The sequence below is a fragment of the Prionailurus bengalensis genome, chromosome D3, assembly GCF_016509475.1.
Source record: "Prionailurus bengalensis isolate Pbe53 chromosome D3, Fcat_Pben_1.1_paternal_pri, whole genome shotgun sequence".
Classification (NCBI taxonomy): Eukaryota; Metazoa; Chordata; class Mammalia; order Carnivora; family Felidae; genus Prionailurus; species Prionailurus bengalensis.
The window spans coordinates 19,312,187-19,335,358 of record NC_057356.1 but is presented as its reverse complement, the minus strand read 5'-3'; the positions used below and the strand labels follow the sequence as shown (position 1 = coordinate 19,335,358).

At 55.8% G+C, this 23,172-nt stretch overlaps 1 protein-coding gene across 3 annotated transcripts; it reads left to right on the top strand.

Annotated features, from left to right (window-relative positions):
• The first annotated feature begins 3,887 nt into the window (after nt 1-3,887).
• Nucleotides 3,888-22,185, top strand: ADORA2A (adenosine A2a receptor). 3 transcript variants are annotated; one of them, XM_043557897.1, is made up of 4 exons: nt 12,189-12,753; nt 13,139-13,725; nt 20,399-21,161; nt 21,335-22,185. In XM_043557897.1, the coding sequence occupies exons 2-4, from the start codon at nt 13,394-13,396 to the stop codon at nt 21,386-21,388; spliced, it is 1,149 nt and encodes a 382-aa protein (XP_043413832.1). In that variant the 5' UTR covers nt 12,189-12,753; nt 13,139-13,393; the 3' UTR covers nt 21,389-22,185. The 3 variants fall into 3 exon arrangements, with proteins under 3 accessions (XP_043413830.1, XP_043413832.1, XP_043413829.1); XM_043557895.1 differs by lacking the exon at nt 12,189-12,753 and adding an exon at nt 3,888-3,949 and having other exon boundaries at nt 20,399-22,185; XM_043557894.1 differs by having other exon boundaries at nt 20,399-22,185.
• Nucleotides 22,186-23,172: the final 987 nt, after the last annotated feature.

The window sequence follows — 23,172 nt, the reverse complement described above, 5'->3', positions numbered from 1 at the left end:
GGGACTTGGGACACCTGGGTTCCCCCTCCACCCCCAGGTCTAGCACCAGCTTGTGACGGGCTGGGACTCTTCTCACTTCTGCAATGTGATGACCCCCCAAAAAAGGCCCCTCCTGGTCCCGCCTGTCACTCACCCTGCTCTTTGTGAATTGGGGTAGGGAAGTGCCTGGCAGGGCATGGAGATAAGGGTGCAGGGAGTGTGGGGAGAGGGCAACTGGTTTGGTGGTCTGGCAGCTTCTGCGTGCCAGTGCCTGGGCTCCTGGCTTAGAGCCGTTCTTAGGGTGGTGAGGGGCACGCTCTTGCATGCATGTGGTCCCTGTCCATCATGGAGCCCAGGACGAGGTCGCACTCCTGTCTGGACCTCAGTTCCCACATCGACACGGATCTGCCCAGATCAGCTCAGAGGCACAGAGTTCCTAGTGGGATTGCTGACATACCCAGAAGCCAATGTGGGCTAGAACATCTTGCTGGGGACTGGGCTGGAGAATCGGAGTGCTGCCGTGCCTACAGGTGGCTCAGGGAGCTTCCTCTGGTATGATTCTGTCTTCTTGGGGCCTGCTTTAATCTAAGCATAGAGTGGAACCCTGTGAGGTCCCCCACTTCCTCATTTCCAGAGCCCCAGGAAGTGTGCAGTGCCCCCGCCCATTTGAAAGAGAAGTTAGTATCTCAGGGTGGCCTGGCTGGTTCACAGGGACACTGGCCCCAGCACCCACTGGGTGCTTTGTCCTGGGTCTGGCATTTCTTTCCCCCTGATGTGGCCCAGCTGGCCTCAGAGCAAACAATCAGGGGCCAGAGGCCGCCCAGGTGCATCCTGGATAGGAACAAAGCTGGCGGGGGGTGGGGTGGGAGTGGGCCATCTGAGACCAGAAATCTGGAGCAGGAGAGAGCCCAGCTGGCCCCACTGCCTGGCCTGAGGATCCTGGACTTGGACGGAAGGAAGGGTGGGCGCCCATAACCTTCAAAGCCTGGCCTGGACCTGGGCAGGACACCAAGGCCCAGAGACAGAAGACGGGGCCTGCCAAGGGCATCCCCATGCCTGAGGAGCAGCAGGCCTGTGCCCTACCCTCAGAACTCCCTTGGGCATGCACAGGGGCCTCCCCTATGGCCATGACACCTGAGTGTGACTTCCAGGCTGAGGAGGGCACAGCACTGGCCAGAGCACAAGGCCAACACTGTGGTGGTGCCAGGAGCCCAAGCCCCTGGTGTTGGAAGTCCTGGAGGAGATGTGGGTCAACCATGAGCATGTCCGCTCAGTGGGGAGATGAGGTTTGTGAACAGCCCTCCCACATGCCTGCTTCCTGTCACTACTGAACTGGAGGCTCCTGGGTGTATTCTGTCTAGGTGATGGCTTCACTGGAGACCTGGACAGAGGCACATGACAGATGACACAGAACCATAGGAGCGGCTCCCTCTGCCTGTAACAGGCTGGGTGGGGAAGGACTGCTGGAGGGCAAGCCTGGGGACCTGGTGATGCTCCCGTGATGGGCAGGTCCCAGGGGCTGCAGGGAGCTGGCTCTGTGGCGGAACCAAGCCCTTCCTAATCACCTCTGGCTTAGAGGCACAGCTACCCCAGGCATGGGGCACCCATGCTGAGGAGTTGGGGGCTGCCCACTGGGCCCTGGGGGTGAACTCTGAGGGCTTTGGCATTCTGGCCCTAAGGACCAGCTGCAGAAATGAAGCCTTCAGTCCTGGGCATGGGGCCCGTCTGGTGTGGAGACAGGTGTGTGCACGGCCAGGTCACACATGGGGAGGTCAGGGTGGAAAGAGTGCTGGGCCCCAGAATAGAAATGGCAGGGGAGAGATTCATGTGGGCCCATACTGGGGGCTAGAGGGGCGATAGTGACCCCTGGGGTTGGCTGAGTGTTGGTCTCTGCCTCATGAACCCCCATAGTCCCTTCTGGACCCAAAGGTGTCTCCCTGCAAGCTGTTCCTTGCAGGGTATGTTGTGTGAGGACTTGAATGAATATGGGTCCAACAAGTGTGGGCAGGAGGGTTTTGTCTGCACCATAGGAGTAATTTATCCCATGAGATGGCACAGAAGCAAGGGTGGGAAGCCAGGGGCATGGGGGAGGATCCCCTGGCCAGGCAGCACCCCCAGCTGGTACATCATAGTCTGACTCTGGCTCAAGAGGTGGCAGGGCAGAAACAAAACTCCCATTTTATAGGTGAGGCTATGGGAAGAAACTCAAGACTTGAGGGAGAGCCACAGCACCAGTGTTGCCCCAGCGGTAGGGTCCCTGCCTGGTGGGGAGCACCTCACTTCCGTCCCCCATTACCCCTCACAGGAGGTGAGTGGGAAGAGGGCTGGGGCCCCAAACTCCTAAACTGGGGAGTGGGGGGCAAGTAGGAGACAGGGCAAGGCTGGAGGTTGGAAAGGCATCCAGGAACTATTCCCAATTTGAAAATTCTTCTGCATCTCACCATGAGGTGCTGGGTTTCCTGGAGTTGTGTTGGGGTCTTGACTGCTCCCAGTCCGCCCTCCTCTGCCCCCCCACCACCCCCCACGGCCTATCCTAATACTGGTATTAGGGGAAAGAGGAACCTGAGGGGCCGAGCTGGCTGAATGGAGACAAGAGCCCAGACTTGGGAAAGAGCTGGAAGAGGCTGTCAGGCATTGGAGGCTGAATCCAGGCAAGTGATGGGCCTCAGGTTCTAGTTCCTCAGCTGTACCTGGGCTCCGACCTCCTAACTGTCCTCTCCTGTGGGAGACCTCATGCTCTGGCCAGGGCCTCAGCTTGAGGGTCCAGTCTGGCCCTGTGCAAGCCCCTCTCCTGGGCTTTTCCCTGTGACTGTGCTGGCCCCAGGAGGTTCAAGAATGCAATCCCACAAGCCCTTGGCCACCAATGTCCTGGTCTCTGTGGCCATCTGATGCAGTTCATCCTGCGGTGCACAGAATTGGGATTACTCTGTCCTGATACAAGGGTAGAAGGCGGGTCTCCTCGTATGGCTGGGTTAGGGCCGTTGTGAGGTCATTCCCAATTTGAAGTATCTAAAACATGGGGTTGGGGATGAGGGGAGGATGGACTCCAGCCCAAGGGGTTGAGATTCCAGGCTAGTATATGGCACAGAAAGTGACTCCCCATCACTTTGCCCAGAGAAGTGGAAGTGGGGGGACAGGTCCCAACTGGGCCCCAGAGGCTATAAGAACAGGAGGGGCCCTGGCCCCAGAGTCTGTGCTGGGACAGTCAGATGGGTCACTGGATATTGGGGCCAGCTTTCTAGAGGCATCCTTTGAGCTGAGGTACCACTGTCCCCCACCCCCCAGCTTGGGGCAGGACTCAGGAAGGGAGGGCAAAGCTGGAGACCAGGCAGAACCTCATCGCTGAAAGCCTTGAATGCCAAGGGAAGGAGACTGGGCTTTATCAGGAATAGTACAGCCTGTGGAAAGACTTGAGGAGGATCTGGCATGGGCACTTCCTGGGTCACAGTTAGACACTGGGGAGGGATGACACAGGCAGGCACTGACCAGCTCAGCTTCAATGATAAGGGACAGTACAGCTCTGGGAAGACTAGAACGGCAGGGGCAGCCCTGAAGTCTTCTTGGAGGAAAGGGAATACAGGCCAGGGGCCCGGCGGGCTTCACGGGGCGGGAAGAAGGACTGGGGCCAGACGCTCGTGGTGGAAGGAAAGGAGGGGGTGTGGCGCTGGAGGAGGCCCGACGGATTCGAGCCGGGAAGAGCGCGCTGAGGGCCGTGGACGAGGATGCGGTACGGCCCAGCCGGTTGCGGCCTCGTCCTACCGCGGGCATCAGCCGGGCTCTCAGGCCGGCTCCTCCGATCCCCGATCCCCGGGCCCACTCCGGGCCTCGGTTTCCCCGCGCGGCGGGGCGGGGCGGGGACAGCGCGGGTCTCGAAGCCGCCTGCAGGGGGCGCCCGTGAGCGGCGCGACCGGAGCCCGAGCCCGAGCCCGAGACGCCGCGGAGACAGCGGGAGCCGGCGCGCGAGCTGCAGGTCAGGAGGGGTCTCCGGTCTGGGGTCCCGAGGTCCCGGGCAGGCGGCCGGGCGGCAGGGGACCGTCGGAGGCTGCGGGGTTGGGAGGGACGGGTGGCTCGGGACCCCTCCCCTCAGGGCACCCCGCCGCTCCTACCCTCTCTTCCCGCCGCCCCGAGAGCGAGTTCACAGAACTGGGGTCCGATCCCTGCCCCGAGGCGGGGGCTGAAATGGCGGGTGCAAGGGCGGCTCAGGCGCGGGCGCACGTCCGAAACTCGGTCGAAGAGCGGTGTGCGACCCAACGGGCCGCCCCAAACTGGACCGGAAGGTGCGCACGGGTGGGCGGGGAGGGGAGGGGGCCCGAGAGTGAGGCGGCCCCGGCGGCGGGGCGTGTGGGGCAGGCGTCTGGACCCGCAGGTGACGTGCGGAGAACGTCCGTCGGTCCGTCCAGGCGCCGTTGGCCGGCCCCAGGGCACTCGGCGAACCTTTCCGACGCGGCCGGCTGGGGTGGGCTGGGGGCGCCGAGGTGCGGCCTGAAGGAGGGCGGGTTGGACCCCCGGGGGTGAGAGAGGGCTTCCGCAGGTGGAGAAGCCCGGGGCGGGGACGGCATTCCGGGCAAGGAACGGCGAGGGCAGACGCTCCGCATCCCTAACGCCTGGGGTGCGGCGAGGAGTCTGGAACGCCGGGGCGAGGCAGGCGCGTTCCGGGGACAGTGGTGGCGGGACCCGGACTTAGGGGATCCAGGAGAGGCCGGAGGACGGGCAGGGTGGGTACACGGCTCAGACTGGTCCAGGCCGTCCGCCGGGCTGCTTTGAGCGGAGGTAGGAATGGCGGGAATGGTGGCGGCCCTCGAGGGACTTGGCGCAGGACGGTCCAAAGGATAAACGAGGGGGCCGAGGCCCCGCGGCACAGAGATCTCTGCGTTCTGGCACTGCCAGGCCGCTTTAGATTTTTAATTTTTCATACTGTAAAATGGGAAGAAGGTGGAGCCCTAGGGATCTGTTGGGGGAGAAAGAGAAGCTGGGGGGCAGGTCTCCCCATCCCCCATTCCCTAGGACTGGAGTTGTGGCTGGCCCCTGGGAAAGGAGTAGGCTGTCCCTTTGGCCAGCTGTCCCTCACCATCGTAGGGAGCACCCAGGCCCGTTTCCACCCAAAGGGACTGTGCTTGCCTCCGGCCCAGAGCTCAGGCTGCCCTCTTTGGTCTCTGCTGTCCAGCTGCCTGGACTGCCAGCTTCTGCACCCTCCAGAAGACTCCATGTTGCCTCCATTCCCCAACATGGTTGCTCCTGGTTGTCCCGCCGGTGGGGGGGGGGGGGGGGGGGGGAGGGACCATGATGGGGAGCTGGGGAGCTCTCTGGAGCGCAGTGGGCCAGGGAGGATGTTGTGGGGTCAGGGGCTCCCTCCTTAGTCCTGCTGTAGCTAATCCTGGAGGCCTTGGGTGGGCTGGGAAGGCTCTGCCCTGTGGGCCAGCTCCCCATTTCGGGTCTCAGCGGGTCTATGACAGGAGCTCCTCACTGTGGCTTGTCCACAGGTAGTGGTGTCAACACCTCCTTGCTCTGTCCTTGTCCTTTAGAATCCTCATGGTTCTCCCAGGTTCCAGTGTCCCTCTGGCCACTGCCCCTCCATCCCAATCCCCTCAGTGCAGATCAGGTTCTGGGCTAAGCCAGCTTCCCTGTTCATAACCTCAGAGAAGCTGAGGATGGCCCAGATATGGCTGGGAGGAGAGAGGCTTTGGTCCAGGCCAGTCCTGGCCAACCTTTGGGGGCTTACGTGTTGCCCTCCCTCATGTTGGTCTGTGAAGTGTAGGCCCCCAACCACACTGTGGTCTTGCCCCCCAGGAGCCCACGGCCCAAGAGAGGCTGGCTTCAAGGGTACCCAGTGGACCACAGATTTCGATGCCCAAACCTGGGTTCTGCTCTTGCCTCTTTGGTGCACTTGCTGGGCAGCCTTGGGCAAGTCACTGCCCCCTTAGAATCTGTCTTATTTGTAAAACAAGCATGATGGAATGAACAATGCTTGGTGTACAGGGTTGTGGAGAGTAAATGAGAGATGAGCATGAGAGAGAGGCAAGGCAGACCAGAGGACAGGTTGGGGTCTATGCTTTAGTTAGGGAACAGAGGGAGGCTATTGGCCTTGAGGTGGTGTGGGGGGCACCACAGGGGATCACTGTTGACAGAGGGACATGTGGATTGGAGTTGGCTTGGAGGCAAGCACTTGGTTTCAGGGCATCACACCCTGCAAACAAGCATCTAACTGCATTCCTGAGCTGCCTTACCCCAGTGAGCTGGAATAGCCATCCCAACCTTCTTGTGGCGTTTGTCTCGTCTGCTGCAACTCAAGCTGGGCACTGAAAGCTGTGCACACGGGAAGCTAAGGGGAGGATGACCGGAGGAATGGCTAGGGCATGAAGTATATGCTGAGAAGGAGTTTGGGGGTGTGTGTCAGGGGCTACTGAGGAGATTGTCAGGTGCTGAGCAGGCAAAAGGAATGAGTCTGAACCCCCAGGGAAGGAGCCTGGGCCCAGGGAAGCATTGGCAGTCACAGAAGGGAGGGGTTACCTCATGGTCTGGAGGTTGGAGGGAGTAGTTGGGTTGTGGTGCCTGAGGGCAGTATCCTGGAGGTCTGGGCTGGGGTCAGATGGGGAAGGGAAGTGGGGGATGGATAGGAGCTTGGAGCTGGGATGCAGACAGCACTCCCCGCCCCCCCCCCACCCCCCCGGCACTCCCCAAGAGACTGCTCATCTTCTGGCCAAGGCCTGGGAGCTCTAGGTGGTAGGGAGGGGCCATTTAGTGGCAAAGGTCCCCCAGCCCCCGCCTATAGAATCATGAAAAGGACCCCTGTATTGTGGAGTCCATGGGATCCTTCTGGGGATGGGAAGGTCTGGGTGGAGGGGAAGACCAGCTGCCTCTCACTCCAACCTCAGATGGGGGCAGATGGGAGCTGGGTGCTCCAGCTTTCCAGGACTCCCTCAGGCCCCTGAGCCTCACAGAGGCTGTTGTCTTTGCCTGGACTCTCTTTCCTCCCTGCTCCCTCACTTCCCTGTCCTCCAAGTCCAGCCCAATCGGCCCCTCCTCTGGGAAACCATCCACAGTGCTTTGGGCCCTCTTCTGCAGGACAGTCCTGTTTCAGAAGTTGCTGGGCAGGGGCTGGTGCCGCTCCCACTTCTGCTGCTGCTACACCCACCAGCCCAGCTATCACTTGGGAGGAAAGGCTGCCTTAATGCACCAGGGAGAGGCAGGCAGCACCACTCTGGTGCCTCTCCTAGTATCTGGGCTGGTGGTCTCTGTCTGCCCATCCATCACAGGGGCACTCACCTCTGGCTCCTCGGTGGACTTTGCAAATTGTGGGGGTGGGGGGTGCCTCATGGAACAAGGAGCAGTGGCAGAGCCGTGTGGCATCTGGGCCAGCCCACAGGCCATGCTGCAGTTGGTTTACCCTCTCCCTTCAGCCTCCAGGGCTGCATCATGCCTTCATCCCAGGGACCCCAGAAGTGGATCTGCCTCCCTCCCATCCTCCACTTTCTGGGCAGCTCCTGCCCTCCAACAGGCCAGCCTTCTCCCAGGGCCCCACCCCAGGCCCACTAGGGCCATCTAGGAACCTTCCCGCCTCCCCTCACCCCCACCCCACATCTCTTTCTGGCATCATAGTGCCTGTCATCCTACCATTAGAGGGTTCTTTTCAGGGAGGTGTGGGTGCTATGCACTTCCCAGGGTGCTGTCTCACAGGAGCATTGGTACAGAAGGGAAGACTCTGCTCAGGATCTCAAGGAATGTGGGATGGAGCAGGAGTGGGATCCCACCTGAGCTCCTTCCACCACAGAGTGGGCACCCAGCACCTTGTGTGTGGGGTGACCTCTTGGAGGGAGGCCATCAGATGCAGCAGCCAGTGACAGGGTGAATGGCCACCTCAGGCTGGGAAGATGCAGTCTCTCCAGTACCTGGCCTGGACATTCGGGGATGGCAGATGAACTCTGGGCCCCCTGTGGGGAGAAAGGAGCTGTGGCAAGGCCCTGTGGCCCCAGGGGCTGGTGCTGTGGAGGCTGCTCTAGGGGGGCTAGACTCAGTGCAGGGAACTGGCTCTCCATCCAGCTGGTTCCTGCACACATCCTGCCCTCCCAGAGCTGAGAACAGCAGCCACATGGAGGGCCTGTGGGAGAGGGGGTACCACTGGATGCCTGCCTGATACTTTGGGCCAAGCCTGCACCGTGTTCCTGAAGTTATCCTGCAGGGAGGGAAGTGGGGAGGCAAGAGGCACTGGTGCTCCACGGCTTTCCTCCAGGCAGCACCGGAAGACACTGGTCCCACTCCAGTTGATGGGGCTTGGTAGGTCCCAGGGCCCTGGGTTCTGTGAGGCTTGTGCCCAGGCTTGGGCCACTCCAAACACCAGTCATGACAGAGCTAGCAGAGGGCGTGTGGTTGGCAGCAGGAGCTAAGCTGCCTGTCTAGCTATTTCTTCTTTCCTTGTTGCTCTCTGCACACTCACTGAGCTCCCATTAGACAGATGTCCATACTTCTTTCTCAATTTACCTTCTGTGTCTCTCAACTGTATCTCCTGCTGGGCTTCGTGTCTTTGTGAAGTTCCTGTGATAATACCTCAGGACTGATCATTCCTCAGATCCCCCGTTGTCTCTTCAATTGTGTACATGCTTGAAGTGCATCGTGTTGATGGTGTTCTCTTTCTCATTCCCTTGACTTTTCATTTTGGGGACCTTATATTCTTTCTTGCTCATATTCATTCACCTGTTCTTGTTTCTCTTTTGCCAGTCAAGCCATAAGTTCTCCTTCTTGTTTATGGGTGCTATTCCTTTTTTCATCTCTTTGAAGACCCTAAATGTCTTTGAAAAACATTATTAGATTATGACCTTCATCTCTTCCAGAATGAATGAAACTCCATATTCAGGGTGCTGCTGCTTTATCTTTCTTAGCTTGAGCTTTTCTCCTGTGCTTTGAAATTGTGGCTTACAGGGTCATCTTAAGTGGGAATGGAGGCCCTGGAGACAGGGAGTGACCTGCACACTAAGGCAGCAGCTGGCTCTCAGCACACTCTCCTGGGACAGTTCCTCCTTCCAGGTCCCCTGCTGTAGGCTCAGGACCTTGCTAAGGCCAGGCTCAGTAGCACGTGGCACAGAGCTCCCTGTGATCCAGCAGTTGGGATGCTGCATGGCACAGGGTAGGCATTTGTATAACATTTGCTATGAGGAAGTAGTGGAAGAGACACAGGTTAGGATTCTGGAGCCCAGGAATGGGCCAAGCATGGTTATGCCAGGTCTGAGTCCCTACACTTGGCTTAGTTTATTGCCCTTAGCAGCACCCAGGAGCAGAGGTGCAGGGTCCTGCCTGGAAGGCAGGCTCTGGGGTGTACAGCCACCATCTGGGCATGTGTACAGAAAGCCTCACTAGTCTGACAAGGAGCCAGAAGTGGGCCAGGGAATATGTGGGTTTTGATTAAATGGAGTTTTAATTAAAATGGCCAGGTTGGTGGGGATAAGGAAGGCCAGAAGAAGCAGCAGTTTTGAGTCTGACTCCTGGGAATCCTGGGAGCTGTCTTTTCAAGGCTTATCATGCACATTCCCCAACATGTGTCTCTAGTTTATATGGGACAGCTTCTGCCCTCTGCCCTGTCCCCAAAGAAGGATAATCACAGGGAAATATTACATTATTAACATTTAATTTCCCCTCCTGGCTAGCAACAGATGACTCAAGAATTAATTAGAGTCAGCAGAGAGGGATAGGAAATTGTCAGATCCTGGCTCCGCCCCTGGCCCCCTCCCCTTGGGCCTCCAACCTTCCTGTCACTCTAGGAGGCCTCAGAAGGGAGGGAAGCAGAGAGGGGCCAGCAGGCCCCAAGAAATCTTCCTGCTTCTGTGTTTATTATGGGCATTTCCCTCTGCTCTATTTCACCCTTTTATGCTCTTGGTATCTGTAAGACTGGGAGAGGTTGTTAATCTCTTTGGGACTTAGCTTCCTCATCTGTAAAATGGGGCTCACGGGGCCAGTGAGAACACAGATGACCGCAATGTCCCTGTGCCCTCACATCATGAGCTCCCAAGCAGGCTGCACAAGCTAAGAAGGTCTGCGTAGTCTCGGCATCCAGGGAGAGCGCAGGGTGTGGTGGCTTAGTGGCGGCTGGAACCTAGTGGCATAGGGTCTCTCGAGTTGTGTTAATTGCCATTTCCTGTCAGTGATACATACGTTAGTAGCTTGAAATTGGCCATGTGGGGAGCATTTATACCATGAACGTCTGGCAAAGGCCACAAGTTAGGATACCCCCACCTCCCAGACTGATTTGCCCACCTATGGCTGGGAAGCTCCCAACCTTCCCACAAAATAGCTCCAGTAGGAGGCTGTGCAGCCTTCTCCCTGCCTTGTCTGCCCCCTGGTGCCTTGAGCTCCACTGATGAGGGCAGTGAGAGTTGAGAGCAGCAGCTAAGCTGCTTGGGGCCAGCACTCTGGTTTGACAGATGCCCAGGTTTCCTGTGGGGCCGGGCCAGTCTCACCCCAGGATGTGCTGGCAGCAGCTAGAAGAGCCTGCAGAAATGCTGTAGGAAGGGCAGATGGGCAACTAGATGTGCAAGGAGGCAGCCTTTTAGGACTCAGGGGCATTAGGTGTGCCTTTAGCCCCTTGCAAGACTGATGTGGGTAGGAGGATCGGTGACCACTAAGATCCATTGCATCCAGTGAGATTGGGAAGGTGCCCCAGGCATGGTGGGCAGTAGAAAGGTAGCTTCAGTTTAGTCAGGAAGAGTGTTGGTCCCAGGTGCTGTTCAACATGAGGGCCCATGGCACAGAGGGTGGTGGTAGGGAGACCCTGAGGACTGGCCATATGTAGGCAGGTACCCAGGGCTGCCAAGAGAGCCTCACCTAACAGAGGGCTGGGTTAGGCCCCTTGAAGGTCCTTCCACTCCAGGCAGCCTGGCTCATGGAGGCAGCCTGGCATCCAGGACGGGTGCTGGTGGTGTGACCCCATCAGTAGGGCTCAGGGCATTGGGGCAGGACAGCCTGGCTCCACAGAAATGTGATACGTATTTGGGTTAGGTGGATTGTTGGTGATCCCACCTCATCTTCCCCCAGGCCAGGTGCCCTCTGAATCTGGACAGTGGTCTGGGGCCAAGTCATGCTTCTAGCCCGGGTTGGTCTGATTGGCAGAGGCTGTGGTGCCTCTGAATGCAAATTCCCCTGGAGAGGTTGAAGTCTGGGTAAGAAGGGTGGCAGGTGATGGTTAGGCGGCTAGGAGAGCAGGCGGCTCACTGGTAGGAGGAGGTAGGGTTCCCTAAGGCTCCCTTGGCCTGGACAGTGGCCTGCTGCTAGTGCTGGGCCTGGGAGGCCCCTAGGAAGGAAGTAGTTCGGGGCCTGTCACTTCCCTTCCGGAGAATAAAATCAAGACCCTAGACACACGGCTTCTGCAGCTGGGGGCGGGGGAGGGGGGTCCCTGGTGAATGCTGTCTTAGGCTATAGGCCAGGAGCACCAAGGGACACTCTGTGGCCAGGGATAGCACCAGGAGACTTGGTCTGATCCTCCTCTGCCAGTGACATGCTTTATGAGCAGCTGGCTGGCAAGTACCCTGTGTATAGCAGGGCCCTGAGATTCATTCATGGTCTCTTGGTGGTGGGCCCCTGCCAGGCCTGAGAGAAGCCACTGGGCTGGCTGCAAGAATCCCCCCATTTTTCAAGCACTTTGCCTCCTCTTCTCTGTCCTGCTTCCTGGTGTTGCGTGCTCCATTGGAGCCTCCTAGTGGGCATAGGGAATACCCCTTGGATATAGTTCCAGCCGCCTGAAGCACACAGGAGTCAGAAGGAAACTTGGTGTTCATCTGTTGCAGCCTGGCCCCTTGAACATGGCCAGGGACCACGAGTGACCTTCTCCCAAGATCACCAGCCCTGCTCTATCCCTTGTGTCCTGGAGGAGTGAGGGAGGATGCAGTTTCCTGAGCCCAAGTGTGGGAAGCTGAAGGGCAGCTTTGGGCCTCTTGTCTCCATGCAGGCAGCAGTTGCCACCCATGTGCACCTAGGGCCCCGTGAAGGCCCAGGACGGGAGGAGTAGGTTGATTTGGCATGAGGGGACACCACTGGGCAGCACATGTGAGCATGATAAGGTGGGGGCAGAGGCTGTGGGGAGGGGCCCCTAGGCTGGTAGGGGATATGGAGACCATTTCACAAGCTCAAGGGTGAACACTAGGGGTTTGGGCTGGGGGAAACCAAGACCTCTACTTCTGCTTGTGCTTCTCAGGAGGGTCAGCAATTCCTTACATTTCTATGACATTTTCACTCTGGGGGAGCCCTTTAAGATCTGTTTATTTCCTTCTCATAGAATCATGAGTGAGAGCTGAAATGACCCCCAGAGGCTATCTGGGGTCCAATCTCCTCACTGTATCAATGAGGAAACTGAGGCCTAGAAAAGAAAAAAACATCCTTGCCTGCAGTTCCCCAGGAAGTCCTGGCTGAGCACCCTGCCTTCTGCACAGCACCAAACTGAATTCAGTCTGTCCTGGCATCAGCCAGGCAGAGGAGCAGGTTGGGGAGCGGGCGTGGGAGGAGGGAGCGGGGGGGAGGTGAGGCGGTTCCCTTGCCCAGATGTGCAGTCAGCTGGCAGGGGCTGCTGAGGAGCGGGCTCCCTTGGTGACTGCTCCTCCACACTGTGCAGCATCACCAGCAAGGGCAGGGGGGCTTAGCTGCCAGCAGTGGAAGACAGGACAAGATGGACCACCCAGGTCCTTCCAGATTGGAACTCTAGGCCTGCTCCTTAACCTAGCAGCTTAGGCAGGTGCTGGTAGTTCCCAGGAAGAGCTCTTGGGGGATGGAGCAGACTGAAGCTGGCTGAGAGAGAAGGTAGGTGGACCTGGGAGAGTCCAAGGGGGTGAGGGGGCCTTTCTGGAAGGGTCATGGGGGTGGCAGTGAGCTCAGGGACCCAGGAGACTGGCAGGGCTGCCACAAAAGACTTGAGAAGCTGAGCATGGGGTGGGGGTGGGGGCAACACAAGTGACTTAACTTTAAAAAGATTCCTGGCTCCCCTAGAAAAAACAAGGACTGAGGCTGACCCCCAGCCCTCTGTGTCCAGGGTGGGAGGGGCAGGGCACAATGGGCTGTTCTCAGGCTAATGCCTGGCCTGCAGGGAGGGCATTGGTAAGCTGGGGCTGAGGGCTACCTCTGGGAATCTTCAGCTTTTCCTTCTCTGCCTATGGTCCAGCTCCTCACAAGGCTTCTCCCTTGGCAGGTGCCTCGGGGACTGTGAAGCCGAGCTGAGCCAAGATGCTGCCGGAGCCCCTGAAGAGGGTCTGGTTTCTGGAGACTCAGAGTTGGCTCTGAAACAGCCCTTGGGGAGCCCCCCCCCTCCCCCGCTTGCCTGCAGGGACGCTCTTGGCTCCTGTGAAGAAGGGGCTCAGGGGCCTGGGCAGGGCCAGCTGCACTGCAGCTATGGACCGTGAGCTGGCCTGGCCCGCGTCCTTGCTGACCCTGCCTGTCTGCGGCCATGCCCACCATGGGCTCCTGGGTGTACATCATGGTGGAGCTGGCAATTGCTGTGCTGGCCATCCTGGGCAATGTGCTGGTGTGCTGGGCTGTGTGGCTGAACAGCAACCTACAGAACGTCACCAACTACTTTGTGGTGTCACTGGCGGCAGCCGACATTGCTGTGGGAGTCCTCGCTATCCCCTTCGCCATCACCATCAGCACAGGGTTCTGTGCTGCCTGCCATAATTGCCTCTTCTTCGCCTGCTTTGTCCTGGTCCTCACACAGAGCTCCATCTTCAGCCTCCTGGCCATCGCCATTGACCGCTACATCGCCATCCGCATCCCACTCCGGTGAGCTGGGGGCTGTGGGCGGTGGGCTGCCCATATTCTCTTCTCTGGCATGCCTCATGCTGAGGTTCACATCTGTGAAAAGGCTGCCTATACCAAGGTCTGGTCTGCGCCAAGCCAGGGCCAGGGTGAACCTGGGGTTAGGATTTAGTCTGTGATGTCTGTGTGTTGAGCTGAGGACAGGGTCATGGGGCTCAGTCTGGGGCTGCCCAGGGCTTGGCACATGGCCAGAAATCATGCCATTCTAGCTGATCCCTGTGGGCACAAGGCACCCTGGCCCTCCCCAGTCTTCCCCAGCCTATTTGGTTGAGGCTGCTGCTCTTTGACTGTGGCAGATGTGTGTGGCCCAGGCCTGGGTGGTGCATCTGGGCCATTTTCTCACACAGCATGATGCTGGGGCGGGGCAGGGCACCATGGGAAACCACAGGCCCTCAGAACCAGAAACCCGCCTGCCTGCCTGCCCTAACTCCTCTGGGCCAGCCACACAGTGTGGACATTAGGAAAATGACCCAGAGAGGGGAAGTGACTTGGCTGAATGCCACAGTGAGTCACTTAGACCTATATGCAAATTCTGTGCTCCTCAGGTCAGCAAGTACTGATGGTCTTAGAGACAGCCTGTGTGCTCAGCTAGTGGAAAGGGGTTTTTGTGAAGTGACTTCAGCCATGTATTGTGTAAATGAAGACTTTCCCGAGGCTGAGTTTATTTAACGTGGCCTCCACCTACCACAAATGAAACTAGGAAGTAGATCCCTCCCTCTCTCCTCCCCCCAAGGTGGGGGGAGTGGTGAGGGGCAGGAGAACCTCCTGCCCCACCTCCTTGACCCTCTATCTGGGAGCTGGATTCCACAGCCTGGGTGGCTGCAGACCCTGAGGGAGGTCTCAGAGGACCAGGGTACCTGGCCCTGTAGTGAATTCTCCCAAACAAGTGAAGTGCCTGCCTCCAGAGTAACCCTCAGCAGCCCCATGCTGGCAGAGTGCACCCCAGCTGGAAAGAGGAGCAGGCTCAATGAGCAAATGGAAATTTAGAGTGTCAAACCAAGGGGGCCCTTAGAGGTCATTTCCTCTCATCTTCTAGATGGAAAAATGAGGCTCAGAAAAGGGAGCCAGCCCTCAGGGCCACACAATGAGTTGGTAGCACAGTTGGGACTAGGCCTAGGAAGAAATGTGACCTGTCACCCACTGTGACTCCAGTCTTTGGGGGAACAGGGCAGCCCTGGTCTCCCAGACCTACTCCCAGGAGTAGGTGGCCACTCCTGTCACCTGGGCTCTAAGGGGGAAGAAGGCACCCTCATCATGCTGCTCAAGTGAAGGGCCCCACGTGGCCCTATAGGACGCTCTAGTCTCAGGAGAGCCTAGGACTCTTGCCAAAGAGGAGACTCTAGCCTGTCTTAATATAGGACTAGTCTGATAGTGCAGAGCAGAGTTCAGAGTCCAGGCTCCCTGAGGAACGCTCAGAACACGGGGTCCCAGGTGGACTAGAAGGCAGAGAATTGGTGTCTACTTAAGGAGCCAAGCTGAGCATGGGCTGGGCCTGGGCCAGCCCTGGTAGGAACATTCAGTGGGGAAGCAGAGACCTCTTTCACTTCCTTCCCTGACTCAAAGGGCAACGGCATCCTAAGGAGAGATCAGGGCTCAGTTGCAAGGGTCTTGGCTTCTTTTTCTTATCTCTCTCTTTGCTAAGAGTCAAGAGAATGATTCCTGATGTAGGAGGATGGGACGAGCTGTGTGACCATAAAAAGTCAGCTGTCTCTCCCTGGGCCCATTTCCTCATCTATAAAAGGGGATAGGCCTTTCTGTCCTTCTGAGCTCACAAAGGTGTTGTGAGGGTCCAGTGAGCAGATGGGTGTGGTGAGGCCCCTGGGTGGGAAGGTTGGTGGGATGGAGCAAGTGGGGATTCAGCCCATTCTTGAGCTGCTGGAGATTCAGAATGGATCCTGGACCTGCCCTGCCCCATCTGTATCACCAATACCTATGATCTTCAGAGCAGGACCTAGTTCCACCGAGACTTGGCTGTTTGAGCATTGCTTGATAAAGCCTTGGAGGGGTCAGCCTGGATCTCTTGGATCTGGGAGCCATTAGAGATGATGATGATGGTACTTATCTCCTACCTCAGGCAGAGAGCTTCACAGTTGCCCAAGGATGTTAGCACAGTTTCTCCTTTGATCTTCACAGCCTAGCACTGTGGCCAGGGAAGACGTGATGACCCTGTGTTACTCATGGGGAGGCTACAGCAGGAGAAAGAAAAGTCTCTCGTGACTTGGGGGACATCAGGGCCCTTCACAAAGTTCCAGACTCCCTTGGGTCTTTCCACTTACCTATTCCTCAAGGGCCCTGGGCTGGGGACAGCAAGGTGCACAAAGGTGTCCAGGTAGGGGCTCCTGAGAGCAAGATGGGTACAAGAGGGAATGATGTGAAGGCAAATGAGAACCCAGAGCTCCTGGCAGATCTGGAGCCACTTCCTGACTCAGGCTGCCTTTTCTGCCTCCCCCACATTCCCTGCCAGCTGGGAATCTCGCTGCCTCTGCATGCTGTTTCCTGCTCCACTCCGGAGGTCCATTTGGCTACTCTGAGGTGTCCATTCTCTGACTGCTGCCCTGGATGCCTAGCCCTAGGCCTGCATCACTCACCATTAATTTATTTCTCTCTACTTCTTTCCTTCTTCCTTTCCTTTCTCCCCATCTCTCTTTCTTTTGTTAAAAGGATTCAGTTTCAGAAAAATCTGTGCTCCTTCCCAAGTACAGGGACCTTTGGTGGGCTAGGGCAGGGCCTAGTCAGGAATCCAGTGAGAAGCAGCCTGGCCAAAGGCAGAGATGGGAGCTCTTGGTGTCCCTGGAGGAAGACAGAAAGCCCAGAGTGAGAGACAAAGGTTTTCATATCCTAGGCGACTTCTGCGCCCCTTGTCTCCTGCCTCTCACATTATTAACCCCTGGTGAGTGCTCGCTCTCCTTGGGAAACGGACTACATGTGGGGCAGCAGTTGATGCAAAGACCTGAATTGTATGTGGTGAATTACCACCTGGGGACAAAAACCCCCTGGCTTGTAAAGAGGGTAGGATCAGGGCTCCCAGGAGGAGGTAACTCTGGATGGGTCTTGCAGGATGGGTATGAGTAGGCCAAGCCTAGACAAAGGCCACAAAGAAGGAAGGACCATGTGGGCCTTGGAACAGGAGAAGTGACAGAGACAGAAGAACAGGAGGGCAGGGAGGGTGTGAGGCTAGCTCAGGCCTGCCTATGCTCAGAAGGGAGTTTGGGTTTCACCCATGCATCAATGGGTGTTCAGTTCTTAGATCACTGGCTCCTTTAGACAACTTAGGAAAGCTCCGCCTTCTCTCAGTGTAAGGAAAATGCACATGAAGCCCCACTTAGAATTGTGGGTGGTATTCTTGGATCATAGAATGAGTCTCCAATATGGGTGATGGGAAGTCCCCAGGAAGGGGCACCTGTGAGCTGAAAGATGCAGGGATACAAAGGCACCTCCAAATGTGGCAGGCAGCACTCTGGCACCTGCTTCCTGTGACACCTCTGGGCTCCCCCAAATGGCAGAGTGTTGTTGTGCTGGATACCTCTGGCACCCCTTCCACTGGACAGTGTGTCTGGGCCCCAGGAGGTCAAGATGTGATTGCCATAAGTCAGAGACATAGCCCAAGGGGATGCCCCTGGGCCAGGCTATGGCTTGGCTGTTGTTCTATTTGGGCCCTAATGCTGTTCCAGTTCCCCAGGGGCCTGTGTCCAGAGCGCTCAGCCTAAAGGCTTTTCTTCTGAATAATAAAACTAATCTGTTTGATGTTTCTGTGTGTGTGTGTATGTGTGTGTGTGTGTGTGTGTGTGTGTTTAATAAGTTATTACCTGCACATACTAAAACATTAAAAAAGAACAACAGAGTATATGGTGAAAAACTGTCCCTTCTGTCCGCCGCCCTACCTTCAGTTATCTTCCTGGAAGGCAGTGTTGAGAATCTGCCCAGAGATATTCTTTGCAGGCATAGTCAAGTGCTATTAATGTATGTTTGTTTCTGTCCTCACAAGGGGCTTTCTTTTTAAAATGCAGTGCCAGACTTCTGCTCATGGGTTTCCTTGTTCATAAAAGCAGACAACTGGACAGACCAGGGATTTTCAAACTGTCCCTGGAAGCCTTTGGTTTGGGCCTGGGTGTCCCCACCAACTCATTCATTCAGTAGAATATTAAGCTGCCTCCCTTCCTCAGCAGCCTCCTTCTGTGATTGCCTGGGAATGTGGGCAAGAAGGTCAGCTGCTAGAGGACAATTTGAAAACTCCCAAAGCAGGTGGCTTCCAGGGTCCTCTACACCATCTCTACACCATCTGCTCCTGCTTGGTTGCCTCAAATGATAGGAAGCTCACTTTGCCTGAGGCAGCCCATTTCTTGTGTGAACAGCTTAGCTGAGAAGTTCTTACTTACCCCAATTCATAGTCCACCCCCCTGTAATTCCCACCCACGGATTATACATTCTGCCCTCATGGGACTGTGCTCACAGACCCTGGATTCTTAGTTCCATTTTGCAAATGAGGAAACTGAGGCTCAGAGATGCAGAGTGACAGAACATGGCAAAACAGGAATGCACTAGCACTGGAACTCAGGGAGGGATACCCTTTTCTCAGGAAAAATACCAACATTAAAATAGCTTCCTATTCAATAAGATTATATAAATTATAATTAGCAGAGTACAAAAAAAGTGCCCAGCACACAGCAAGTGCTGTGTAAGTATTAAATGGAAAAAGAAAGAAAAAGAAAAAACCTAAGACTTTGTGTTTGAGGCTCCAGAATAGGAAACAGGACCATGTAGGCTCTCTGTGGCTTGGTGGAAGTGAGCAAGTCCATGACCCTCCTCCTGTTGCAAGCACCCAAGCCCCTGCTAAATGGGGCTGAGGGGCTCCTGGGAGTGGCCCTGTCCAGTTATTCTTTGGATTCAAAACTGACGTAGATTCAGAACTGACAGACTTACCTTGGCCCGAGTTGCCTCTGGGCTCCTGAAATGTCCATGGCAAGTCCATTCCTCTCCTTAGGCTTCAGTTTTTCCATCTATAAAATGAGGCAGTTGGATTAGATAAGAGGTCAGAGGCCACAAGATTTTATCCCCCTTTATTTGAATTTGTTGACAAAATTTAAACCACAGGCGATTTCACCTAGAAAATCAGCTCCTCAGCTCCGTCTGAGGTCTGGCAGCACTGGAAGCACATTGTGCATAAGCGGCCAGGGGCTGAGCAGCATCAACTGTCTCTTATACAGACAGTAAATGCCCTGCCAGCCTGCCTCACACATTTGTTACCTGTAGGCCCATGTTTGCCACCCATGGACTAGTTTCTGTGGATGCTTCCAATTCTGGAAATTAAGTAAAGCACATTTTTCCTTGGCACCTGCTGTGTGTCGCTTTCTTAGTGCTGGCAGTACAGTGATGGATGCAGGAAAGCCCTGTCCCAAAGGGGCCCCCTACCTCAGGGGCCCAGATGGAGTAGGGATTTGGTGCACTTGGGTAGGAAACTTCTTTGGGAAGGTATCTAGCCTGAACATAAAGGATGGATAGGGTTTACCAGGTAGAGGGGAGGGCAGTCTGGTGTTACCAGAATCAAAACCATTAAACAAATGGTTATCTCTCAGAGGTCACTGAGGTCACCTTCTTCAGTCAGAGATAATTTTTTGATTGCCCATTCTTTAAGTAAAATCTATGCCACCAGAGCATCTGGTTGGCTCAGTTGGTTGAGTGTCTGACTCTTGATTTTGGCTCAGGGCATGACCCCGCACTGAGTGTGAAGCCTGCTTAAGATTCTCTCTTCCCTTCTGCCCCTCTCCCCAGCTTGTGTGTGTGTGTGTGTGTGTGTGTGTGTGTCTAAAAAAAGAAAAAAAAAAGACTTAAGATTCTCTCTCTCTCTAAAAAAAAACATCTATGCCACCTTTTCTATGGACTTGGGGCCAGCTTTCTGGCTGGCAGATCAGGTCACACTTGGAGTCTGGGACTGCATCTGGCTGTTTAGTCCTGAGTGATTTCAGTCAGATTACTTTTCCTCCTTGGACCTCAGTACCTCATGCAATTCTTTCCTCTTAAATGTTAAGACATATCAATCTCATGTCTCTCCAGAGGGCTGTGGGTGAATCTGGAAGGCAGAGAGGATATTTGACCCAGGACCTCCACGACCCCCTCCTCCCCTCTGTGCCACCTCTCCTTGAGGGCTTTCTGGAGACCCTATGTCAAGTGGGGAAGGAAGAGCATGGAGTACAAGAGACATGAATCGCCTACAAGTCTGATGTGGCTGGTTCTGCCCCCGGCCAATGAGTGTACCCTCCTGGCTTATTCCCACTTTTAAGGAAAGCTTACTCTAGCATCAACTAAGACTAACGTGGAGGTGATAAGTTCTCTCACTTATTAAGTCCCTCAAAGAGAACGGAATCTGAGGACTACTTTTAATACTATTTGGTAACCATCTGAATGTCTGTGCAGTGGTTTCCTTTCAAGGGGGCCGGCTCTCCTGTTTCCTGCTGTGGGAAAAGGCAAGGGCTTGGGCCTCCACTGAACAGAGGAGGATAGTGAGGCTAGGAGGCAGGAAGTGAGTGGTCCAAAACCTTACAGCCAGCAGATCAGGCCCAGGTGCCTCTCTGGGTTTCTGACTCTTAGCCTCTCCTTGTCTTGGTTTCTCAGACATCTGATGCTGGTCTCCTTTCCCCAGGTACAATGGCTTGGTGACTGGCGCAAGGGCCAAAGGCATCATTGCAGTCTGCTGGGTGCTGTCATTTGCCATTGGCTTGACTCCCATGTTGGGCTGGAACAACTGCAGCCAGCCGAAGGAGGGCAAAAACCACTCACAGGGCTGTGGGGAGGGCCAGGTAGCCTGTCTCTTCGAGGATGTGGTTCCCATGAACTACATGGTGTACTACAACTTCTTTGCTTGTGTCCTGGTGCCCCTGCTGCTCATGCTGGGTGTCTACTTGCGGATCTTCCTGGCTGCTCGGCGACAGCTGAAGCAGATGGAGAGCCAGCCTCTGCCGGGGGAGCGGACTCGGTCCACGCTGCAGAAGGAGGTCCATGCTGCCAAGTCGCTGGCCATCATTGTGGGGCTCTTTGCCCTCTGCTGGCTTCCCCTGCACATCATCAACTGCTTTACCTTCTTCTGCCCAGAGTGTAACCATGCCCCGCTCTGGCTCATGTACCTGACCATCATCCTCTCCCACACCAATTCCGTTGTGAATCCCTTCATCTATGCCTACCGCATCCGTGAGTTCCGCCAGACCTTCCGCAAGATCATTCGCAGCCATATCCTGAGGCGACGGGAGCCCTTCAAGGCAGGCGGCACCAGTGCCCGGGCCTTGGCAGCTCATGGCAGTGATGGAGAGCAGATCAGCCTTCGCCTCAATGGTCATCCTCCTGGGGTGTGGGCCAATGGCAGTGCCCCCCATCCTGAGCGGCGGCCCAATGGCTATGCCCTGGGGTTGGTGAGTGGAGGGAGTGCCCACGAGTCCCATGGGGACATGGCCCTCCCAGATGTGGAGCTCCTCAGCCATGAGCTCAAGGGAGCATGCCCAGAGTCCCCTGGCCTTGAGGGACCCCTGGCCCAGGATGGAGCAGGAGTGTCCTGATGATCCACTGAGTTTGCCCTTTCCTCCAGGAAGGAAATCTTTCTCTTTGGTGGATGGAACCAGTCACGTTGGGAGAAGAATGAATGTGCCTGGAGACCCTTCTTGTGGCCAGTTCCCACTTTGGACTGAGAGGAGAGTACCCTGGCTGGAGCAGCATGAGGCCCAGCAGGAAGGGTTTGGAGTCCGAGGAAGCAGACATTTCATGTTGGGAGGCCCTGCATCAGGTCAGGGCCACGGCATCAGAACATCTTGGCTGGGCAGGGCCCAGTACCCCACTCGAAGCATCTAGAAATACCACCCTAACTTCACAGAGCAGCTGTGGCAGAGCAGGCTGGCTAGCCCTAAGGCTGGGGGTGGCTCCGACAGACCCCCTAATCACATACACACCACCCTCCTGAGACTTTCCAAGGGTTCAGGAGCTGCTGTGCCCAGAGGTGGCGTGTTTTTGTTTTTGTTTTTTCCAGGAGAAAATGTTAAACCTGAAGAAATCCCCCCCCCCTTTTTTTTTTTTTTTTAAATCATCTTCCTTCCCTGGTTGCTGGGTCTGTTGTTGGTCTTGCTGCTAACCTGGCCTCAGAGGTCAGCCCAGGGAGTCCCAGGCAGCTCTCACTGGCTGCCATGAGCTGCCATGCACTTCTTACCCCATCAGTCCCAGGGCCATTTCTTAAGGCCACAGAGCTGGGCTCAAGGACAGGGAGTTGTAATGGAATGGTGTCAGACTGTGGGCTTAAGGGAGGAGGTGGGGACTGGCCCACCATGGGGTGTGCCTGGGTAGCTCAGAGCTGCCCAGTTAGAGGCCCTATCTAACTGCCTTTCCTTCTGAAGGGAATGTTTTTTTCTGAGATAAAATAAAAATGAGCCATGTTGTGTTTTAAACTTGTCCAATGAGAATGGTGTCTGAGTTCCTTTCCCCATTCCATAGCCAGGCCTGGCACACACATATATGGGTGTGTATTGCATGTGTGAGAGAGTATGTGCATCTGTGCAGACAGACAGTCTGCCTGCCTGGGGATGCCTCCACAGCCTCCCATCTTCCAAGGGAAAAGGCTGTCTGGATGCACCAGAATCTAAATGCCCACGAGCAGCCCCCAGACCTGTGTTCCTGTGAGAGAGGGGCTGTGGGAGGAAGGACTCTTTCCCCAGCTGCTCTCCCTCTAGAGAGGGACCCTTCTATCCCTAGGCATTTCCTCAGTGTGGGGTGTGGCTCCTCCCTCCCACATTGTCCACTGAGAGCAGTGCCCTACTCTCCCCATGCCCTGCTCTACCCCTTAGCTGAGAGGCCACAAAGGGATCTGGAAAGGCTCAACTGCCTTCCCCTGGAGTTACCCCACCTCCTATTCCCAGAGAAGAAACCTATAAGGAGTGTTAGAACTTCACAGGTAATCCTCACACAGCCCTGGGAGCCCCATTTTACAGATGACTAAACAACTTCTTTTGAACAGATAAGTACTTGCTCCAGGTCACACAGCTAGTTAAGTAGCAGAAATGAACTTAAAAACCCAGGTTTGACTATGAAATTCATGCTCTTATGATGAACTATTTTAACCAAAGCAAAAAGTATGAAATGATACCAGGTTCCCACCACTCTGCTCAAGAAATGAAACATTACAACTACAGTGGAAGCATCTGATCCCTCCCCATTTCATTACCCTGCTGCCTATACCTGGAAACAATCACTTTCCTAGGATTTCATTTTGTTCCACTGCACATCTTTATACTTTTATAAGTATACTTATAAGTACACACTGCATATGTAAGTATTCCTAAACCAACACAGATTTGCTTAGCTATTTACCGTTACATCAATCAGAGGTCCTCTAGACTGGCTGCCCAGAAGAGACACTTAAGGCACTTTGAAAAGCACAAA